We start from the raw sequence: 18,215 nt of genomic DNA, 5'->3' as shown, positions 1-18,215 counted from the left end.
ATTCAGAAAATGTTCTAATAATTTTTAAACAGTAACCATAAATTAACAATACATGTGACCTTCCAAAAACATTCATGATTTCTTTTTCTATGATAAAAAACTAGCCAAATGATGTGTGAAAGAGGAAAAGAAGGCAGATGCTGTCCCATAGCAATTAATAATAAACTGTCCTAGTAAAGTTCATCACAGGAGAAAGAAATGATGGTTACTTAAGGACTCCTGCTACTGACAGAAACAATGCCAACCGTATGCAATAAAAATTGCCAACTTCTATGCGAAACTTATAGTAACTCAGTTTTTTATCTGTTGAGTAAAATTTGCTAATTGGAATCTGTCTCTTTGCAAACAGTATTATTCTATGTTCTGCTTTCCTCTTAGCATCTCTTCTTCCAAAGGCAAAAACATTTTGTTTTTCTAGTAGTAGACTAAGAGCTTATAGCAGGATTCATGGATAAGATCCTATATGTTACCAGATGCCATAGAAAATACACAGATGAAGCAATAATAAAACTCTAGCACTTCAGGAAAATAATATCAAATCACATAACACTGATAAAAAATTTTTTAAAAAAGAGCAATACATCTCATAGAATGCTAATGGAGCACAACATTAATACATCAAGCTCCAGGCCAAGTTATAGGTCTATTTTAGTAGATTAAACTAGAATAAACTTTTCAGGCTATGACTGTGAGCCATACTTATCTAACAGTCTCACTTACAAGCTGCACTCACTATCCAATAGTATCAATATTCAACAGTAGCTGATCATTTAATCCTGTATAACAGTTGCCAACCTGTAGTGATTCTAAGGTCATGGAAACTAAGACCAGAAGACCTAAGCAGGGACCATCATCAAGCTGTAGTGGAATTGGCAGGCCAAAAGAATCACCAGGAAAGTGACATTCAGATTATAATTAATTAGCTTTAAATGGTTCTTTCACAGGTAACCAGAAGCTCTTCAAAACATCTAACTTCTAAAAATAATGAAGTTATTCAGTGCCAAAACATAAAACAGAGATGGGGGGAGGAGGGGAACCACACAGGCTCTTCTTGAATAGAGTCTCTCTCTCAGAGAGGGGGATAACAGCCATTAACAGAAATGGACTTTTAAAAAAGTAGATGCTAACTCTATATTCACCTATGCATTATTTAAACTGTTGCTGGGCACAGTGATATTTTAGTGTGTGCACACTTAGGAAATAATCATTATAGAAAGAATCCTTATGGGTTGACATGACTAAAGTTGTTATAATGCTTTATGTATTTTATGTAACAATTTAAATACAAACGGTTACATTAAGCATGATTACATTCACATTCAATGTATTTACTAACATGTAATTAAAAAAGTCTCACAGCATTACTTTTGATTACTGATGTTGACAGATTAGAATGAGGCTAAAATTTGCTCCATTTAATATAAACATTTATATCAAAAAAGATAGATTATAGAATTTTAAAGTTTTAAGAGACTTCAGAGATCACCTACTTGGACCTCATTTTACAGATGAGGAAAGAGAAACCCAGAAATGACTTGTCCATGGTCTCACCAAAATCTTTGGACACCTATTTCACAGCCATTATGGGTCACACAAATTTGTACATGAATTAAAACATGCTTATTTATAACTAAGTAGAAATTCATTCCAATAAGCTAGTTTTGTTTCTTTTCATTTACTCTGGAATAAGCTAAGCCTATTTTAAAATGATTTCGAAACTGTAATACTAGAAACAACTACATGTGACTTACAATTTGAAATCATCCTTTCTAAATAAAGCGAAGAAATTTTTTTCTCCATCACCACTTTTTATAACTTTGTAATTTATTACCTTGTATTTGTGGTGATAAACACACAATTTTGTATAACTATAAATAAGGTTAGTATTATTTAAAGGCAGCACAGTGTAGCCAAAGCACACTAGCTTCAAAATCATGAAGAGCTAAGTTCACTTCCAGATCTGACATGTACTAGTTATATGAGTCTGGACAAGTCAACCTCTCAGTTGCCCAGAAAACTCTAAAGATGCCAAGCTAAAGGAGCCTCCTCATCCAGTGTTCTCTACACTAATGAAATTACAAGTCCACATCAAAAATAAAAAAAACATGAATAAACACGTACAAAAGATCTTCAGAAAGAAAAAAGCTACAGCTTGTTAAAGTTTTGATGGCAACTTGCATGGCTAAAATTCACTATGAGAATATTAAATAATTATAAATATTATCAAGTTCAGTCTTAAAGTCTTCATGAGAAAAGTTCCAATACCAATGGACACAAGTTGATTTCCACAATTTCTTTCTTGTCTTTAATCTCTGCATGCTGGGAAGCAGAACGACGTATGCTTTTTGGGGGACGGCCAGGGGAGCGAGATCGAGAACGAGATCGACTTCCCCGACGTCTGGAAGGAGAACTAGAGGAAGAGCCACTTTTCCTTTGCCTAAATGATGTTAAAGGCTATAAGAAGTTGTCGAAGAGAAAGAGAAAAAGAAATGTACAAAGATAAATGTATAAAAAATAGAGATATAGACACACTTGTTTAAAAGGGGAAAAGTACGTTCATTCATAAACACGGCCTCAACAATTAACTACTACTATTAAATATGCAAAATATTTACTGTACCTCTTAAATGTAGCATTAGGCTGTTTAGGACTTATGAAAAAATTGTATCAATCAATGTCCCCTCCACAGCTAATACACTAACTCCACAGTCATACCCTAACTAGCTCAATCTACTCTTTGAAAGACCCCACACATACACTTCAAGATGACTGGATTTTTTTCAGCCCACATAACTTAATTAACCTTTAGTTGAATCTTTTCAGTAGAACTACATGTTATAATTAAGATAACAGAGATTGAGATTCTTTGATAAAAACCACTGGAACCAGTATCTGGCCAACTCAAACAGCCCAGTGAAAACTGTTTTCGTTCACAACATATCAGTACAGCTTGAAAGCAAATGTAAAATGCCTCATTAGCTTAACTGATGTTTCACAATAACTTACTTTAAAAAGACAAATCTTAACCATAAACTACATTTTCAAACCTGACACATCAAAAGCCCAGTTGGAACTGTTGGCCTTCATCCTAATGAGGAGGCACAACTAAGAAACATTAGTTTCCATATAAGATAGAGAAAAGCTAGACTAGTCTAATCAGAAGAATCTCAGAAAACAAGTTTCTCAGGCTATAAATTTCTATTAAAGCAGAGAATACAACCTGTTTTACTTTTGGTTCTCTAGTTTTAAATTTCAGTTATTATTAAAGGGATTGGGAAGCTCTGATGCAATGGCTCCCTATTACCTCTGGGATCAAATACAAAATTCTCTGGCTCTGAAAGCACTTCATAACTTGGTCCCTTCCTATCTCTTAGTCCTCTTACATCTTATTCACCCCCACCTACCCTATGATCCAGCAACACTGGCCTCCTCGCTGCTCCTTGCACATAATACTCCATCTCTGACTGGGCATTTTCACTGGCTGCCCTACTACCTGGAACTGGTGTCTCCTCATATCTGCCTCCTGCCTTCCCTGGCTTAATCTCATATCTGAATCTAAGGTCCCATCATCTTCAAGAAGCCTTTCCTAGTCTTTCTTTATTTTAGTGCCCTCCCTCAGAGATTATCTCAAATTTACCCTGCACGTGTACAGTCTGTACATAGTTAGTGGCACACTGTTCCCTGAATCAGACTGTGCTGTAGCACCTACAGAGACTGGGGGGAGGGGGGAAAGCAGGGTACAACATGGGGAATGTTTCTAATCTTTCTTCGTATCCCCAATGCCAGAGCCTGGCACATAAGTTTAATACTAGTGGACAAACTTTTACTTGAGAAGTAGAAAGAGCAAGAGACTGATGTCATCTTTTATACCCAGTTGTGAAAACACAACAAAGCTTTATAAATCTTGATTACAATATCCTAAGAGGCCATTAGAGGATAACAACATCCCACTAAGTATACTTCTTATTCATGCCACTCTTCTCTGTGCATCTTTGTCTCTTTAATTAACTAGGAATACTAGGGAAGCACATTATTTGTTATATTTACTGAAGAATGTTTTGTATTTCTTGTCATTTTAATAATAAGATAATAATACAAGAGGAAAGCTTTATATTTCTCTCTCAAAAAATTCACATTAGTAATTTATATTTTTGTGGATCCAAAGTTCCCCACCTCTATCTTAAGAGTCTCAAATAACATAGCATTTTCCTAATGAGCTAAATAATATCAATAATATTTGTAGTTATTTCTCAAACATGCCTTGGTACAAAACACAGCACTTACCTTTATATCACTCTCTTTCAATTCAAGTTCAGTTCCATCTTTGTATTTCACAGTATAAAGACGGGATTTGCTATCTTGGCTAAGTACCTCCACTTCATAATAAAGTGAACTCCCAGGCCAACGTCCTCTTACTACCTCACCATCAGCAAATTTCCTGCTTGGCATTTTCCAAAATTAATCTGAAAAACAATTTAAACAACATTTGGAATAAGTATATGCAGAACTGACTTTTCTACCTTTTCTAGTATTATGGGATATCTTCTATGGCTGAAATGCTCCCCTCCTCCCCTTCACCTGCTATATTTCCCTGGCTTCCTTCAAGACTCAGTTCAAATCCCACCTCCTCAGCTGTTAATGTTTTCCCTTTAAGATTACCTTCATATATCAAGTATGTACCTAATTATCTAAAAGTATCCCCTATTAAAACAGCAGCACCTTGAAGGCAGGGGCTGTTTGGTTTTTGCCTTTCTTTGTATCCCTAGTGCTTAGCACAGTGCCTGGCACGTAGTAGGACCTTAATAAGTGTTTGTTGACAGATCACTGTACTCAGTAACAGCAGTATTTTAATGATTATTAACTGTGAAAGACTTAGCTACTGATCAATACAATGACCAAAGACAACAGAATGAAAAATGCTCCAAAAAGAAAATCGATGAAACTGAGTAAAAACTGAATATTATTTTCCCCACTTTATTTTTCTTGCCTTCCTTTTTTTTTTTTTTTTTTGCAACATGGCTAATATGGAAATGTTTTGCAGGATTTCCCACATTGCTTGCCTTCTCAATGGTTGGGAGAGGGACTAGAAGGAGAGAATTTGGAACTCAAAGTGTTTTTAAAAAAGAATGTTAAAAATAATAAAATTTTTAAAGGAACTAAAAAGGTGATAAAAGAGCTCCAGGGTACTTGTGTAATAGCACCCCCCCCAAAAAATGCTTAACTATTAGATAATATGTAACTTTCTGAAATGTTAAATTTGTATTATTAATTCACCCAATTCTAAAATATTATGACTAAATAACACAGACCTTAGAAATCACTTATATCTTTCGGCTACATCATTTTATACATGTGAAAACTGAGGCTCAAAAGGTCACAAAGTCACATTAAAGGTAAACTCCCCCTTCTTTTAACTGGAGAGATGGGAGTGGGGAGATGGAGAGGGTAAATGTTTCGTAATTTTGCATATGCTGTAAGAGGTAGGCCATGTACGAGCTGGTTTTATGGAACTCCTGGGTTTTGGCATTTTTTTTTTTAATCTCTTTCCAAGTGAAGGCATGGTAGATAGGCGGGATAAATACACTCATAAATGAACATGAGATATAAAAAAGGCAACAATAATAAAGAAAAATCAAGGACCAAGATTAGACTAGTCCGGTACTCTTTTCACTATACCACACCATTCTGAGGTCTACTTTATAAAGGTTAATCTGGTACTGCGTTAGGTCTAAGTCACATGAAGATATCTGTGCTAATGAATACTTTCCACTTACAGGCTACAAAATCCACCACTGCAAAAAAGTCTCTCCAAATCTATAAAGGAATGCCAATTTTCCCTAGAGTTGAGATAACATTTTCAATTCTTATTTGTAGTCCTATGAAATGAGATAGAACTCAAATTATAATGTTAACTCAACCTGCACTATAATCCATGTGGTCTCTGCTTAAGTAGGTACTTTTCTCTACTAGATCATCATATGGAATTCTCTGGTGCCATCATAACAAAAAAAACTTCTTTACCTCCTTCAAAAACTAGGCTCAACACTCATCTGCCACTTAACTATTTAAACTTAAATACTTGGTATATTCACAGATCTGCTTCTCTGTTACCTATTAATGGTGTCCTGCTAATAAGTCTCAGCCTTGGATTATTCCCACTATCCCCTAGCTTTGCTCTTATTCACTTGCTGCTGAACAAAGCTGGAGAAAAATATCAAAACTATACTGACTGGGTCCACTACAAACTTATGTTAATAAATTTCAACAAGGCCGTCACTGAGAGAGGGCAATCCTTTCACAACTCCCTACTCAATTCAAGATCCCACTAACCATAGCTGTTTCCCACAATTTCTCACTACTCAACCTCCCACGGCTCCCGTTCCCCCATACATCTGAGAACCTCGCCTCATATTTCACAGAAAAATCTGAGGTCATTCTCTGAGACTTCCCTCTTACCCCCACCTTTTCTTCATCTCACATTTCATTGCTGCGTTCCACCACTATCTCCTCTTTCAAACCCCGTCTCTCATAAAGAGGTAGGTAGCTCTTTTTCTTCCGAAGGAAAACCCTTCTAAATGCACAAGTGATCCCATTCTATCCTGTTTTCTCCAGAAAACTGCTCCTTCTATCAGCCTTACTTACTCTCTCACTGATCTTCTATCTTTCCTTATCTACTGGCTCCTCTATTGCCTACAAACATTATTCATTCGTTTTCTCAATCGCCCACTAGCTATCATGCAGAATCTCTCCTCCCTTTTGTGGATAAACTCGTTGAGAAGGTTGTCTACAATAGGTGCCTCCACTTCTTTCCTCTCCTCTCTTCTCATTTTCTGCAGTCTGGCTTCTGACCTCATCATTTGACCGATGCTGCTCTCTCCAAGGCCACCAATGACCTCTTAATTGCCAAATTTAATGGCCTTTTCCTTTTTGACTCCTCTATGGCCTATTCTTCCTCTATAGTATTTTGCTTTATCACCTCATCACTTCCCATGAATTCAATCATTATCTCTGTGCAGTGCTTATCCAGCACTAATCTTTCCTCACCTCTAGTCTCACAACTTAAAATGCCTATTTTAATATGTCTATCTATTTTTAAATGCCTATTTAGAACTGGATTGTCCCACTGACAACTTAACCTCACTGGATCCAAAACTGAACTCATTATCTTTATCCCCTCTTCCTAACTTTCCTGTTGCTGTCAAGGTCACCACTATCTCCCAGTCATCTAGGCTTGCAAACAAAGTATCATCCTCAACTTTTCACTCTATCACCACTCATACCCAATCAGTTGCCAAACCCTGTTGATTCAGCCTTTATAATATCTCTCATACATGTCCCCTTCTCTCCTCTGACACCATCAGCACCCTTGAAGTCTCATCCTGAGAGGACCATTACAGAAGCCATCTGGTTGGTTCTCCCTGCCTCAAATCTCTCCCTGCTCCAGACCATCCTTCACTCAGCTGTCAAATTGATCTTCCTAAAATGCAGTCTGACAATGTCACATCCTATCCAATAAACTCCAATAGCTCCCTATTACTCTTGTACCAAATATAAAATTCTCTGGCATTCAAAGCCCATAATTTTGCCCTTTCCAACGTTTCTTGTCCTCTTACACTTCCCTGCTACTCCTTGCATAAGAAACTCCACCTCCCAAAATTTTCACTGGCTGTCCCCCATGCCTGGAACACTATATCCTGCCTCCTGCCTTTTTTCAAGTCTCAGCTAAAATCCCACCTTCTTTAAGAAGCCTTTCCGGATTCCTCCTTAACACTTCTTTCAGTGCATTCCTTCAGTGATTATCTCCAATTTATCCCATATCTATTTTGTTTGTACATGGTTGTTTGCATATTGTCTCTCCCACTAGATTGTAAGCTCTTTGGGAGCAAGGACTTTTTTTTCCTTTTTTTAATTTTATCCCTAATTTTACCCCTTTTTATCCCTAACACATCAAATTGCTTGGCACATAACAGGCAATTAACAAATGACTTTGTTGAAAGGCAAAAACAGGATCCCCACTCTCAATTTCACATTTTATTGAGGGAGACAACATGCAAACAACTATGTACATACAAGATATATAGTGTAAATGGGCATCACATATACCTACATGCACATATAATCTCCCTTGTTTGAGTATAAGCTCCTTACTACCAGGGACTTTCTAAGTTATCTTTGAATCCCTAGGAGTTAACACAGTGCCTAGCACACAGCAGATTTAATAAATGCTTTGTGATTGATAAGTGTGTACATCTTCATTTGAAGAGAGAGAGAGAGCAGGAACAACTAGAGGGATCAGGAAAGTCTTCAATTATGTTCAATACTTAACTGATGATTAACACAGGTAATATTTTTTGGTGGTTAAACTAACATTTTATACCTTGATTTAACTATTAGTATAGAAAATTAGGTGATTTTAGTGATAACTAGGTTATGGTGGAAGAATTTTCAAATAAGGTCTGAAAAGCAAGTCAGTACTGATTTCGTAAGATTTGTATCTGGACAGGGTTTTTGAAATCAAGATTTTAACTAACTAAAAAGATATTTATATGACATAATAGAAAAGAACTACTGCCAACCTCTCTATCATTTTGTTTTGCCTCTGAGGGGGATTGTTTTTTATAAAGTCTCCAAGTTCAGGGAAAACTAGAAGGATTTTCTAGAGGGGAAAAGTATAGGCCAGAGAGGCTGGACAACTTGCACAGTATCACACAGACAGGAAATAACAAAGGCAAGATTTCAAGCCAAGTCCTCCTCAGAGTCTCAAAGGGACGCCCTGTCCATTATGCCATGCTGCTTTTAATTCACATACAACTTTACACATAATCATCATCATGTAATATAAACATCAACACTCATTAATAACATCAAGTAAGTGTAATAATGTCAAATAATCAAGAGAATACATAATGATCATAGAAAGTACTGTAGCTTCTTTCCTCTCTCCAGTTTCCCCTTATTATACACTGCCAAAATAATTTTCCTGAGACACAGATCTAACATTATACCCACATACCCATACCCACACATCTCAGTAGCTCCCAATTGCCTACAGGATATTTTGAAGAAATTTCTGAGGAAATTTCGAAGAAAAATACAAACTTGCCCGTGGTGTGCCGTTTAAGACCATCCACAATTTCACCTATATTTCCAGTTTTATTTCATACCTCTCCCCTTCACAAATTCTACATTCCCACCCAATCTGAACACCATTCTCCAAACTCAATACTGCATTTCTCCAAGCTGTCTCTACCTTCCAGGTTCAATCAGGTACCACTTCCTCCCCCTAACTTTACAGGATCCTCACAGGCATTATTAGTGCTCCCTACCACTGAGATTTTCCTTGAACTATTTTTAGTTGCTATATATGTCCTACTCTCTCAAAAGAATTTAAGTTCCTCAAGGATAAGGGCTGTTTCAGTTTTCTTTGTGTCCTCAGTGCTAACAGAGTCTTGCACAAAGGTACTTAATAAATGCCCATTAAATTGAATTCCTTTGTACATCCTGAGTACATCCAGCACTCTCAAAGATGCCTAAAACATGACTTTGCAACTAACTTCCTGCTTAATGAAGACATTGCTGTATTCTTACAGGAACAAGGGAAGAGATATTCAAACACACCAACAGTCTTAGTGCCATGAAGATGCTCTTCCTCCAACTAAACAAAATTAATCTATTTGTAATCTTTGGAAAGACAAAATAATTAGGAAGGTAAAGAGTACATACACAACATAAACAAAAATATACAAAGCTAGAAGATAAATGAAGGTATACAAAGTTACATCAGCAAGTCTCAGAGGCTGAGTGGTGGAGTTTGGAATATTATGAGAAAAAAAGGTTAAAATACTAAGGAAATTTTGATTACATAAAGTTAAACAAGCACTTCCTTTGTTCTACACAACGACAGAAGCACTTTCACATTTTTTTTTTTAGGGTAGCAATATCTAAGTCTTCTCCCAGCCCTCTGCAGTAATGCCAAGTTCTAGAAGCACCAAAAAATAAATAAAAAAAGAAAACCAGAGCTAGTATAGTTACACACCATAGGTATCTCAAAAATTGTACACACAAACCACACATTTTTTACATGTACTTGTTCAAGTTTTTTTCTACTACATTTTCCATCATCATTTAGATTGAGCATTACCATACTAGCCATGCATTTTTGAGCTTATAACAGATTCAAATTTTGGGATGCAAAGACATTATGGGTCATCTAGTCCAGGGGTGTCAAACACTGGTGCCCAGGACCCAAAATACTCCCAGTGCAGCCTGAACTTTATTAAGATGTGAGAAATATTTAATAAAATAGATAAAATTTAACATAGAAAACTTCAAATCAACATTATCTAAGTCAATATGTGGTCCAGAGGGATATATATCTATTTGAGTTTGACACCACTGGTGTAGTCTACCTCCTTACATACGAAGGTAACTGAAGCCCAGAGGTTAATCAACTTGTCCAAGATTAGAGGTACTAAGTTACATAGCTAATATTTGGACACAAGTACTTTCACTGATTATACCATCCTTCCCTCTACAGAGAGCCCTCTCCAGCTACCTGATATGTAAACCAAACCCCTCAAAATATCTCAGCAATATTTTGCATAATCCTGCTTTCCCCAAGCACTAAAACCATATTCTGCAAAGCAACTCATCTTTTCCCAGACAGATTTTAGAACAGAAATTTTAAAATCTTACAAGTCCTTTTTCCTGTCATTCACTACAAAATACCCGTCACGTCCCAATTTGGTGTTTAGTTAGATAAAAGGAACAAAAAAACAAGACACAGAATTTATAATTATTGTACATGCTTAAGTACACTTTTATCTGAATGGAGAAAATGGTTAAGATACATATGTATACTCGGGTATTCTTGAATAGACTCAATTCAGTCAAATTTGATTGAAAGACAAAATTCTGTACATTAAGTTCAATATCCTCACTCCTACTGTTCCCCTGGAACTCTTCTCTCCATTAAACCACAATTCTACTTAGTTCCCAGAAAAATTTCACTTCAATATGTTAATAGTTCTTAACTTTTCTTGCATTCAAATGAAGTCTCTACAGCAGTTCTTAAACTTTTTTGTAGACCCCTTTGGCAATCTGGTGAAACCTAAAGACTCCTACTCAGAATGATGTTTTTTTAAAAGCACAAAATAAAATACCTAGGATTACACAGAAAACCAATTAAATTGAAATAAAGATGTTATTTTTTTTCCCATCCAAGTTCAGGGACTTCCTGAAATCTATCCAAGCATCCCTTAAGAGTCCATGGATTCCAGATTAAGAATCCCTGATCTATAGCTTGCCTCCAATTTCAAGACTAGACAGGCTTTGTTATGGATTATTTTTTTAAACGACTTCATCTTTTTAAATGCCTGGAGATCTAAGTAACAGAAAGTAACTGGGGAAAAAACAAACAAACACTTTTTAAGTTTAGAGACGCTCAACTCTTAACTTAAAAGGGGGCACTGTCAAAAACCAGACTGTCAGTCACACAGGAATGGAGAAACAGACCGGATCTCTGAACACATCTTCAATTCTACATGTCACAATTCTACATTTTTGTAGGTTTAAAGAGGGGCTAGATCAATCAACAGTGGGAAAATGTCAAAGGTATTATAACATTCTGCAGTATTATACATTCTAATCCTGCAATAAATGCTTGATATGCTAAAACATTTTGCCTCATGTCTTTGTAATTTTGCCTTTTTCTTCGTAATTGCCTAAGAACATATTTGTCATAGGTTCTAATTCTTAGGGTTACTTCAAGGAGTTGGTCTTGTTATTCTTCTTCAACTCCAATCATCAGCAAGAGGAAGAATGAAATTAAAAACATTATAAAACCAAATGCCCTAGTTTTCTTGTGGATTCCCCAAACCAAAAAGGCTATGCCAGCTATGAAGGGGAAATGGGCAGTGGCCTTTACCTTCGCTAAAAAAAAAAAAAAATGTACCCGCATAAAACACACCCATTCCATTTTGTATTCACTTTACAAATGACAAGCAGGCACAGACACAACTAATTGTTGAATTGAATGCTAATTTGTGACAAGCATCAGAGGTTCGAAAGAGGAAGTTACCTTAGTGTCCATTCATGTGCTGGTTTAGCTTTTCTACTCTGCAGTCTCAAAGTCCTCTAAGCACGTATCAATTTCAGCAAGCAATCAACTTAACCTGCCAGGTCCAGATGTTATAATCCTTTTTGAACAGTGCCTCGCAGAGCAAGCTCCTGCTAATTAAGCACTTCCCTGCCATAATAACTCTCCTACATATAACAGCGATTTAAGATTTGCAAACCACTTTCTTCATAACAACCCAGTCAAGCTTAATTATCAAGTATAATTACCCCCATTTTACAGAGGGAAAGGAAGCTCAGGCACAGAGATGAAATGACACAAGAATTCTTTCCACTTCTCCACTGTGTACTTTAAAAAGTACTTTTCGAAGGTAATAGTATTTTAAACGCCATCTCAAGATTTAATCACAGGCTGGCATCATTACGAAATACATATTAATATGACATATATGAAGTCAATAAACATTAAGTACTGCCATGTGCCAAGTACTGTGCTAAGCGCTGGGGATACAAAAAATGGCAAGACAGTCAGTCCCTACCCTCAAAGAGTTTACAAAAAATAGTATTTTATAAGTTAAGAACTCGGCCACAAAGCTCTCCGCCTAAGGACCCCGTCCTTCTTTCCAACAGTGAACCCAACATCCCATCTCTAAGTGGGCATTTCAAAATGCATCGACAATTTGTTTTTTAATCAGTCACAAATCCCCGCGCATTAGTAGGAGTTTAAAAAAAAAAAAAACCCTTTCTCCATCTCCGCACATTTTCACCCTTTCGGACCCCGCCGTAAACACTCTTCTCTCCCCATCTCCTGCCCCCAGGCTTCTCCCACGCTACTTTTAAGACTGCGTGAAAATCCCACCTTCCCTAGGAAGCCTTTCCCATCCCCCCTTAAACTAAGTGCTCTCCCTCCGATCCTCTCCAAGTGATCCGGGATCGGGCTGGTTTGTGCACAGTCGTGGGCAGGCTGTTCCCCCTTTCCTCATTAGACTATAAGCTCCTCGAGGGCAGGTGCTGCCTTTGGCTTTTCTTGGTATCCTCACCATTCAGTACGATGCCTGTCACCTAGCAGGTGCTACATTAAAAGCTCGTGGTCTTGAACTGATGGTATGAACACAAAAACAGGTCGAGCTCGGCGACCACCCCTCTCTAGGACCACCTACCCCCAACCCCTAGATGGACTGAACTATTTCCAGAGTTCATTGCTTCATCTGTCTCCATTCTCCCAAACCACCACCCCAAAAACAAAATGAGGGTGGGTGGCGTGAGCAATAAAGGCGTGGCGGCCGGAGGACGCATCCCAGGAGGCAGGGACCCCAGAAAGTCCCCTCCCGGCGCGGAGTGCCGCCGCCGAAATGGAGGGAAAACGTCAGTCATTTAAAGCCCCAGTCAGTCGCTTAAAGGCTCCCCGCGGCGCGCGTGGCCGCCGAGGGTTGGCAGCCGACCTGAAGGGGGGAGGGGGGCAGAGGACCCTCCCCCCTGACTTCCCCCTCGCCCCCCCTCCCCCCCGTCCCGGTCCCCTCCCGGGGAGCGCGAGCCGCAGCTACAGGGAGGCGCAGAGCTCCTGGCCAGTTTAAACCACCGCGGGGGGGGGGAGGGGAGGAACCATCTCTCCTCGTCCGGGAAGTGGGGTCGCTTCCTCCTCCCCCCAGTTGTGGCAGCGAGATCGAGACAGCGGCGCCCACCACCACCACCAACCCGAAGCCTGCCCCCTGGAGCGGGGGGCTGCGGGGCCACCCCAGGCTCCGCTTCGGTCGATCCTGGGGGTGGGGGACTGGGCGCAGTCCCGGAGGACACAAGATGAGCAGCGGCCTCCGGACCCAGTCTCCCCTCACCCGGCCGATGAAGGGAGGGAAGGGGGAGGGGAAGGGATGGGTAGGGGTCCCTACCTGCAGCCGAGGCTCCAACGGGGACACAAACATCCAAAAATGTACAGAAAAGTCAATCCGGCAGCGGCGGCGGTTCCGGGAGCGCGACTCGCCTCCAGCCCGCGCTCTCGCGCCTCGCGCTCCCGCGGCGCCCGAGGCCTCCGCCCCTCCCGGGAGGCGCGCGCGCGCGCTCCCTTCACGCCACCACCCCTCCCCGCTTTCCCTTCCTCTTCTAGCCCCGAAACGTGCCGCCGGGCGGTGGCGCCAAAAATTCCAATTGGTCCCTGCCTAAGGTTTGAATGGTCCGCCTTGCAGCCGATTGGCTGAGGGCTCCTGGCGTGTGAAGTATGTGTTTGTCTCTCTCTCACACTCTCCATGGGCCCCTCCAAAAGAGCCCCGCCCTCAGCGAGGGAGCCTCGGGTCGAGGCTGTGATCTGCAGGGTGGGGCGGGGCCGACGCCGGGGGCTGGTTGGAGCCCTTATTTTGCCCCAGTTTTATCTCGCCCTCGCAGACGCCCGAGCGTCTGACCCAAGGCTGTGTGCTAAGAGCTCTCAGCTCCCCGCCCTGGCCATTTGCCTCCCGAAACCTAGCCCTGCCTGGCAGCACCGAACTCCCTGGCTTTTCTTTTGTGCTCTGCAGAAAGCTACGACTGTATCACTTTAGCACCTCTTAGGAGTCAAAGGCACATTGCGTCAGTGACGGGTCGGCTCCTGCCCTCTGCCTGAGCTGCGGCGGAGCAGCAGTGGAGATGCTTTGATAAATGGTTTTGCATTTTGCAACCTGCAACAGAATTCCGTGCCCCGACCATCCCAAATCCTGCTTTTGTCAAGGTTTTTATGGGGTTACTTTGTTTTGGGGTTTGCCTTACACAGGAGCATTTTGGGGGCCTCTAGGCCCCAGTGAAAGCACACTCTCCCATCTACCTATTCCTTTCTGGAACCCCACTAAGGTGATATTACTGCATTTCTCTTGTCTTTTTCCCGGGGCCTAAAACAATTTAAGCGCTTAATAAATGTAGAGTAGTGGCCGAGGGAGAATATCCAAAAATAGTCCCAGTTCAGCAGGTAAGGTGTAGGGTATGGTTTCTAGGCTTTAGAGTTGGGCGGGCGGGACCTAGGGTAGTTAAACGAATTCATTTTATAAATGAAGAAACTGAGGCCCAGGGAAACTGAAGTGAGTTCCCCAAGGTTGACCTGGTAGTCAAGTTATTGTTTGTCTTTTCTTCTGGAAGAGGTGATGCCAGGACATGGAAGTGAATTGGATTTAAGTGAGAGAGAGCTATGCAAAGTCAGCAGCCTCACTTTCTCCTCCAGAGCCATCTGGGTCCAGTAGCAAGATATAGATCAGAACGACTGGAGATGGCTTGGGATGCAGTGGGAGACCTTAGTTTTAATAAGCTGACAGGTCTTAGTTTGAAGCAACCCCTCATTCAGTGAGTAAGGCTAGGTAAGAAGTAAGGCAGAGCGGTAGTCAAGTTTATTAAGCTCCTATGTGCTAGGTACTCTGTGAAGCTCCGGGGAAACAAAAGCAAAAAAAAAAAAGTCTGCTCTTAAGGACAGTCTAATGATGAAAATATGCACACAATTATGTGTCAGAGAAAGAAAAGACAAAGAGAGAAAGGAGCTATATATACGTACAGGATAAATTGGAGATAACCCCAGACTGGAGACACTAAGTTTAAATAAGACTGGAAAAGACTTTTAGCAGAAGTGGTTCCCACCTAATATACACCCATTATGTGGTTAGGAAAAAAGTGGAGCCCCTACTTTGGAGGCAGCCTTGCCCACAAAGGACAGGACCACCCTCTTCAGAGGAAGAGTTCTGACAATTAGGGTTATCCAATCAGAGGAGTGAGCTATTTTGAAGCCAGCTAGATTCTTTTCAACTTTGTTTCCACTACAAAGGCTCTGAGGTAGGTTAATCAGCCTCCTGGTTCATGTTTCTACTACGCTGACGAACCAGTTTTTTTTTTTTTCTTTCTCACCACAATCCTGTGAGATTATCCCCATTTTACAGATGAGGAACCAAACTAGTTTTCTCTAAAACTCACCCAAGATCAGATCAAGGAATGAGGTTTTTCAATTCTGTGGGATTCTAAACCCCAGATTCTTTCTACAACACTAAATCTATAAGAGTATCATCTAGGGCACGGGACACTTTTTGGGTACTTGGTAAATATTTTTAAAAGGAAAGATATCACTTTGCTATTTGGGTCTGGGAGCTCTTATAAATTCGATTTTTTTTTCTCCTAAGAAGTTTATCCGACTACATGTCCATTTTTGTCTTTTTGACTTGGAAATTTAATTTTTTTACCTCTTTTACAGTTATCACTGAAGTATAAATGGGAGAAAGATTCATTTATGAAGCCTAAATACAAAATCATCAAGAATACTAAATACTAAATCCATTACTATCTTATACAGTTTACCAAAATTCACAAAGGTCAAGGTTGGTATGAGAACAGACCTTCAGGGTTTTGTCAGACCCTGCCAAAGTAGTTTGTGTGAGAGGCAGCATAGAAAGATTTCTAGCCTGGTTTGGAGACCAGGCTTCTGGTTCTAGCTATACGTAGCTGAATAGCAGTAAACAATTCATATTCTTAGGTGGCTTCAGTTTCCAAATCCAAGGCATGGCTATTTGGGGGGTGGGGGAAAAGGACTGGATTTGGGGATCAGAAGAATTTTGTGTTCTAAGCCTAGCCCTGAGACTGTAGAGCTATGTGAATGTAATCTTTATGAGCCTAAATTACCCCACCAGTGAAATAAGAATCATAATACTTGTACTACTTAACTCACAGGGTAATTATGAGGAAAGTACTTTGTAAACCTCAAAACTATGTGAGTTTTTATTTGTAAAATGAGGGAGTTGGGGTTGGCCATAGAATCTGGAGCAAGAAGGGGACACTAGAGATCACTTAGCCCAATCATTTCATTTTGCAGATGAGAAACTGAAACCCAGGGACATTAAGTGATTTTCCCCAAGGTTAATCACATAATAAATGAAGATTTGAACTAAAGTCATCTGACTTCAAACCCAGAGCTCTTTCCATTGTATCACACCCTCTTTCTATCATCTCTGACATTCCTTCCTAAGCTTATGTTTTATGAACTACTTCAGAGTTTCAAGTTGAATTGTTTTATCCAAAATTTGACCACCAAAAGGGAGGAGATTACAATCAAGGCATGCCTCATTTGTCACAATCGCTTTAGTGGCTGAATGAAGGTTGAATTGGAGTAGGGAGAGACTTGATGCAGGCAGCCCCACCAGCAGGCTATTGCAATAAATCCTGATGTTTGATGATGAGACCTTGCACTAGAGGGGTGGTATTACTACCAGTAAGGCCCAGCAAAGGACTTCACCAACTTGGTTTGGCATCAGGAGAATGAATTTTTGAGACAGAGCAACTCTACAAATCTATGTACCAAGTTATAGATGTTTTGCACCAGTGAGATCACAGATCTTTAAAGTAGGGAAGTCTATTATTTAAGTAAATTCCAAAGTGAATCTTTTTTAAGGCACAGAATCCTGTTTTAAAGTTAACAACTGTTCCCTTATTTATGTTTGATAATTCCCAATTTTCCTTATTTTAGAGGTGTCTTAAATTGAGGCAAACCTGTACAGTGTACCAAATAACAGAAATTATACCATTGAGTCAGTATAATACATCTATAGGGTCCTCCAATATAGGAATTTTTTTCAAAAATTCTTTATATTTGCATCCTCAGTACCTAACACAGTGCCTGGCACTTATTAAGAGCTTAATAAATGCTTGTGTGATTGATTGGGTTATGAGGAAGTATGGCATATTGAACAGATAGCTGGTCTAGATGTCAGAAAGACCTGGGCCAAAGTATGGCCTCTGACACTTAACTGTATGACCCTGGGCAAGTCAATTGGTTTTCAGTGCCCCAGGCAACTCTCTTGAACTACAAATAGTACAGCTGGTAACCCTGGGGAATTAGAAGAAATTGGCTCATCGAGTTCTTCATAACAAATAAATCACTGGTCAAGTCCAAATAATAATAATGCATTTATCTCCTTCCCCACATAAGTATGATTTTAATTTACTCAGAAATAGTGACTCATGAAATTAGTAATTCTTCATATAATATATTATAGACCCCAAACCTATTATTTCAAGGTTCTTATTGAGTAGATAATTCCAGTGTTCTGAAGTTTCTTTAAATGTATTTTTACATTGATATCATTTAAGACATGACACTGAACTGCCTATAATTTGTTGTGTGGTTTTATATGAAATGACTTACATTCCAC

At 39.6% G+C, this 18,215-nt stretch overlaps 1 protein-coding gene across 2 annotated transcripts in view; it reads right to left on the bottom strand.

Annotated features, from left to right (window-relative positions):
- LOC114050021 (lamin-B receptor-like) overlaps nt 1–14,070 on the bottom strand; it is a 44,207-nt gene extending 30,137 nt beyond the window's left edge. The window contains exons 1-3 of one of the 2 annotated variants that reach the window (XM_027871542.1): nt 13,962–14,070; nt 4,285–4,463; nt 2,266–2,454 (exon numbers count right to left, since the gene is read on the bottom strand). In XM_027871542.1, the coding sequence (XP_027727343.1) occupies nt 2,266–2,454; nt 4,285–4,449 (354 nt within the window). In that variant the 5' untranslated portion in view covers nt 4,450–4,463; nt 13,962–14,070. The remainder of the gene's footprint in view (nt 1–2,265; nt 2,455–4,284; nt 4,464–13,961) is intronic. The other variant, XM_027871543.1, reaches the window with a different exon arrangement.
- Between the last annotated feature and the right edge of the window lie 4,145 nt (nt 14,071–18,215).

The sequence above is a fragment of the Vombatus ursinus genome, unplaced genomic scaffold (genome assembly GCF_900497805.2).
Source record: "Vombatus ursinus unplaced genomic scaffold, bare-nosed wombat genome assembly UNPS02014798.1, whole genome shotgun sequence".
Taxonomy (NCBI): domain Eukaryota; kingdom Metazoa; phylum Chordata; class Mammalia; order Diprotodontia; family Vombatidae; genus Vombatus; species Vombatus ursinus.
The sequence above is the reverse complement of the archived record's forward strand: the minus strand, read 5'-3'. Positions and strand labels throughout refer to the sequence as shown.